This window comes from Penaeus chinensis, chromosome 38 (assembly GCF_019202785.1).
Source record: "Penaeus chinensis breed Huanghai No. 1 chromosome 38, ASM1920278v2, whole genome shotgun sequence".
Taxonomy (NCBI): Eukaryota; Metazoa; Arthropoda; class Malacostraca; order Decapoda; family Penaeidae; genus Penaeus; species Penaeus chinensis.
In genome coordinates this window covers 17,257,888-17,264,810 of record NC_061856.1, presented here as the reverse complement: position 1 = coordinate 17,264,810, position 6,923 = coordinate 17,257,888, and the positions used below count along the sequence as shown (strand labels likewise).

Genomic DNA, 6,923 nt, shown 5'->3' with positions numbered 1-6,923 from the left:
GAATTTCTGTACCTGTTTTATTAGGGTGTCACCGATCAGTATCTTACACTGTTTGTCTGTTTTTTGTTTACTAGTCATCATACATTCTGTCTTCTTGCCGTTTATGGTAAGCCCTTTCTTTTTGCTGGATTCAACCACTCTGCCTAGTATCTCTTGTAGCTTTCCTTCTGACTCTGCAATTAAGACGTATCGTTGGCATATCTCAAGTTGTTAATGTTGTGTCCTCCGACGAAAATCCTCTCTAATGGTGTTATTTCTCGAAGAATAATCTCACAGTAAAGGTTGAAAAGGTCTGGGCTAAGCACACATCCCTGTCGAACGCCTCTTCCAATGAAGGGATAGAAAATCAATAAACTATTAGTCTCCAGCTTCTTAGCCTATGCACTTCACCAAGTAGTTGTCATTTATCTCAGAGTGAGGAGGGTGCTTTCACACTCGTAGGCAGTACGCAATATCTGACATTTATATAAATTGTTGACAAAGTTTTCCCACCTTGTATGTATTTAATTTTGAATTCTGCATCTTTTCGAAGTGTACCAATATATATATATATGTATATATATATATATATATTTTTTTTTTAGTAGAGGCAAATGCATGTTGTTCTGTTTAAATTGTATAAATAATGTTAGTATATATATATATATATTTTTTTTTTTTTTTAACCAAAGCAACAGGTACTTATAAGTTTCTAAAAAGAAAAGAAAAGTTGATCCACAGAGAATTTAATATCACATTAAGGTAGATAAAATAAGCTATGAAACAGCTGTCAAGGGTTGAGTATTGTTGCTGATCTAGACATACGTTGTCGCTATACTATGCTTTGCATTTACATCAAACCCGGGCTTCTTATACCTGTCTTGTTTTAAAAGAATGCATATTTTTGTAAAAAAAAAAAAAAAAAAAACATAAATATCAAATTTCCCCAACGATATATAAATTGCCCTTAAGATAGTATGTGTCTGTGTATAAGTTGTGTTTGTATAAGTTGTGTTTGTATGTTACCCGCTTAATACAGTTCTGTAATCCTTGGGTTTTACATTAAGCTAATGTCTATATTTTATTTCACATATGTTCATAATGTTAATTCATTTGTATCCTCGTATATATATAACCGTCATAACTGTGCAATATCTGCTTCTTGCTGCGACTAGAAATTCATCACGTGCAAAACCGATACAAAGCCAGGCTTCTCTGCCAGGCTTGCCGACATTCTTCTATCTGTTTGGTCTGTATGTCTTCCATTATTCGTTATCTTTGACAAACACACAGACAGACAGAAGGCCACACCTCACTTCACAGACAGACCCAACTATGCAGTTCTCGCAAATAAAGTCAAGCTTATAGTCCTCTTTTGCATCCTACCTTTCTCTCCAGTCACACCGTTTCAATTCGGCATGCTCCAGCACTTGTACATTCAACATAACGGCCAAGCCTATAAATATGTAAAGCCAAATGTATGGATATGGATATTTATATATATCTGTGTGTGTGTGTGTGTGTGTGTGTGTGTGTGTGTGTGTGTGTGTGTGTGTGTGTGTGTGTGTGTGTGTGTGTGTGTGTGTGTGTGTTGGTATGTCTTTATGCGTATGATTTATATATGTTTATTTATAGATGTGAACTACACACACACAGACACACACGTGCACACACACACACACACGTGTACACACACACACACACACACACACACACACACACACACACACACACACACACAAACATACACACACATAATCACACATATATACACTTAAACATACACACACATATATATGCATACACATATACATATATATATATAATATATATAATATATATAATATATATATATATATATATATATATATATATATATATATCCCAATGCCACCAGGGAAAATGAATAAAAAATGCGGAAAATGCTGTGCTCATTTTTTTTTTTTTTTTTTATGTCTCTACACATTTTTCTATCTGTTTGGTCTGTATGTCTTCCATTATTCGTTATCTTTGACAGACACACAGACAGACAGAAGGCCACACCTCACTTCACAGACAGACCCTACTATGCAGTTCTCGCAAATAAAGTCAAGCTTATAGTCCTCTTTTGCATCCTACCTTTCTCTCCAGTCACACCGTTTCAATTCGGCATGCTCCAGCACTTGTACATTCAACATAACGGCCAAGCCTATAAATATGTAAAGCCAAATGTATGGATATGGATATTTATATATATCTGTGTGTGTGTGTGTGTGTGTGTGTGTGTGTGTGTGTGTGTGTGTGTGTGTGTGTGTGTGTGTGTGTGTGTGTGTGTGTTGGTATGTCTTTATGCGTATGATTTATATATGTTTATTTATATATGTGAACTACACACACACAGACACACACGTGCACACACACACACACACACGTGCACACACACACACACACACACACACACACACACACACACACACACACACACACACACACACACACACACACACACACACACACACACACACACACACACTATATACACTTAAACATACACACACATAATCACACATATATACACTTAAACATACACACACATAATCACACATATATACACTTAAACATACACACACATAATCACACATATATACACTTAAACATACACACACATAATCACACATATATACACTTAAACATACACACACATAATCACACATATATACACTTAAACATACACACACATAATCACACATATATACACTTAAACATACACACACATAATCACACATATATACACTTAAACATACACACACATAATCACACATATATACACTTAAACATACACACACATAATCACACATATATACACTTAAACATACACACACATAATCACACATATATACACTTAAACATACACACACATAATCACACATATATACACTTAAACATACACACACATAATCACACATATATACACTTAAACATACACACACATAATCACACATATATACACTTAAACATACACACACATAATCACACATATATACACTTAAACATACACACACATAATCACACATATATACACTTAAACATACACACACATAATCACACATATATACACTTAAACATACACACACATAATCACACATATATACACTTAAACATACACACACATAATCACACATATATACACTTAAACATACACACACATAATCACACATATATACACTTAAACATACACACACATAATCACACATATATACACTTAAACATACACACACATAATCACACATATATACACTTAAACATACACACACATAATCACACATATATACACTTAAACATACACACACATAATCACACATATATACACTTAAACATACACACACATAATCACACATATATACACTTAAACATACACACACATAATCACACATATATACACTTAAACATACACACACATAATCACACATATATACACTTAAACATACACACACATAATCACACATATATACACTTAAACATACACACACATAATCACACATATATACACTTAAACATACACACACATAATCACACATATATACACTTAAACATACACACACATAATCACACATATATACACTTAAACATACACACACATAATCACACATATATACACTTAAACATACACACACATAATCACACATATATACACTTAAACATACACACACATAATCACACATATATACACTTAAACATACACACACATAATCACACATATATACACTTAAACATACACACACATAATCACACATATATACACTTAAACATACACACACATAATCACACATATATACACTTAAACATACACACACATAATCACACATATATACACTTAAACATACACACACATAATCACACATATATACACTTAAACATACACACACATAATCACACATATATACACTTAAACATACACACACATAATCACACATATATACACTTAAACATACACACACATAATCACACATATATACACTTAAACATACACACACATAATCACACATATATACACTTAAACATACACACACATAATCACACATATATACACTTAAACATACACACACATAATCACACATATATACACTTAAACATACACACACATAATCACACATATATACACTTAAACATACACACACATAATCACACATATATACACTTAAACATACACACACATAATCACACATATATACACTTAAACATACACACACATAATCACACATATATACACTTAAACATACACACACATAATCACACATATATACACTTAAACATACACACACATAATCACACATATATACACTTAAACATACACACACATAATCACACATATATACACTTAAACATACACACACATAATCACACATATATACACTTAAACATACACACACATAATCACACATATATACACTTAAACATACACACACATAATCACACATATATACACTTAAACATACACACACATAATCACACATATATACACTTAAACATACACACACATAATCACACATATATACACTTAAACATACACACACATAATCACACATATATACACTTAAACATACACACACATAATCACACATATATACACTTAAACATACACACACATAATCACACATATATACACTTAAACATACACACACATAATCACACATATATACACTTAAACATACACACACATAATCACACATATATACACTTAAACATACACACACATAATCACACATATATACACTTAAACATACACACACATAATCACACATATATACACTTAAACATACACACACATAATCACACATATATACACTTAAACATACACACACATAATCACACATATATACACTTAAACATACACACACATAATCACACATATATACACTTAAACATACACACACATAATCACACATATATACACTTAAACATACACACACATAATCACACATATATACACTTAAACATACACACACATAATCACACATATATACACTTAAACATACACACACATAATCACACATATATACACTTAAACATACACACACATAATCACACATATATACACTTAAACATACACACACATAATCACACATATATACACTTAAACATACACACACATAATCACACATATATACACTTAAACATACACACACATAATCACACATATATACACTTAAACATACACACACATAATCACACATATATACACTTAAACATACACACACATAATCACACATATATACACTTAAACATACACACACATAATCACACATATATACACTTAAACATACACACACATAATCACACATATATACACTTAAACATACACACACATAATCACACATATATACACTTAAACATACACACACATAATCACACATATATACACTTAAACATACACACACATAATCACACATATATACACTTAAACATACACACACATAATCACACATATATACACTTAAACATACACACACATAATCACACATATATACACTTAAACATACACACACATAATCACACATATATACACTTAAACATACACACACATAATCACACATATATACACTTAAACATACACACACATAATCACACATATATACACTTAAACATACACACACATAATCACACATATATACACTTAAACATACACACACATAATCACACATATATACACTTAAACATACACACACATAATCACACATATATACACTTAAACATACACACACATAATCACACATATATACACTTAAACATACACACACATAATCACACATATATACACTTAAACATACACACACATAATCACACATATATACACTTAAACATACACACACATAATCACACAAATGGGATGTCATTCATTGATAATTCCTGCCCCATGATCTCCATCGCTGCCATCATCGCCTCTGTAAATTTTGGAGGATCTGGTGGTGGACCTACTCCATTGGCAAGAACTCTGCGACGGTACTTGGACTGCTCCTCCTTCACACTGGAAGCAAAGAATTTTTAAGTACATTTACATCTGAGGTTAGGATATTAATCACCAAGTTATTTTTAAAAGGAATCAATCAATTTCATTGGGCAGATATGAAATAATGATGTTTCACTAATTTTTTGCTTGACTTTAAAAGTGCTCTGTAATTAATGACTCTTCAGACTAAGATTAATAGCCAAGGATTTGTTAGATACATCTTTTTTCAATAACACCTTTCTGATTTGTGCTTTGAATATTCTTCACTATCCTACCACACAAGCTATTATGTTTAAAGATATAATAGACCTACTGCAGGCCTTAAAACAGGATGGAGAAGCATAATATGGTGCAAATGACACAACTTGTGTTACTCTAAAATCTAAATATATTTATAACATAAGACCCTGGTGATGTACCCAGATTCACCCGTAAACCAAAATAGTGTGATGTTTTTAATAATAAGGTGTTAAATTTAGTTTAGTCTAAGAGAAAATGTGAACTAAAACTTACCGGCGTTTTATGTGATCCAAAGCTCTCTTCAGCTGAGCAGTGTTGCGTGGCTTCTGGCCAGGGTTTAAGGAGTTAAAATTCTCTGTAATTTCTTTCCAGACACGCTTCTTTATGCTAAGCAGCTTGGGTTCCTGACTCTTGCACAGCACCACATCTTTTTTCTCACGGATAAGAGCCACAAGGCACTCTTGCTGACTCTCTGTAAGGGGAATGGAGCGCTCAGGCTTTTCCTCTTGGCAATCCATTTTCATGCTGCCAATTGTTGGCCTCTCTCGAGTATCACACGTGTTGGTGCACCTGAAAGCACTCAAAGCATGAGCAGCAACTTCACAACAACTCTGCCCCTATAAATACATTGAATCAAGCTATTCCAGAGATGCAAGAAGTGCCCAGTAAAAGATGTCTGGAGTGTTTATGAATACATGTTATTAAGTATAAAATTGTG

General features: G+C 32.5%; 1 protein-coding gene across 1 annotated transcript in view; it reads right to left on the bottom strand.

Moving 5' to 3' along the window:
• Positions 1–5,832: 5,832 nt before the first annotated feature.
• The window catches only part of LOC125045949, a 12,853-nt gene continuing 11,762 nt past the window's right edge, over positions 5,833–6,923 (bottom strand). Inside the window, exons 6-7 of the mRNA XM_047643545.1 lie at positions 6,479–6,775; positions 5,833–5,983 (exon numbers count right to left, since the gene is read on the bottom strand). Coding sequence (XP_047499501.1) covers positions 5,833–5,983; positions 6,479–6,775 — 448 coding nt within the window. The remainder of the gene's footprint in view (positions 5,984–6,478; positions 6,776–6,923) is intronic.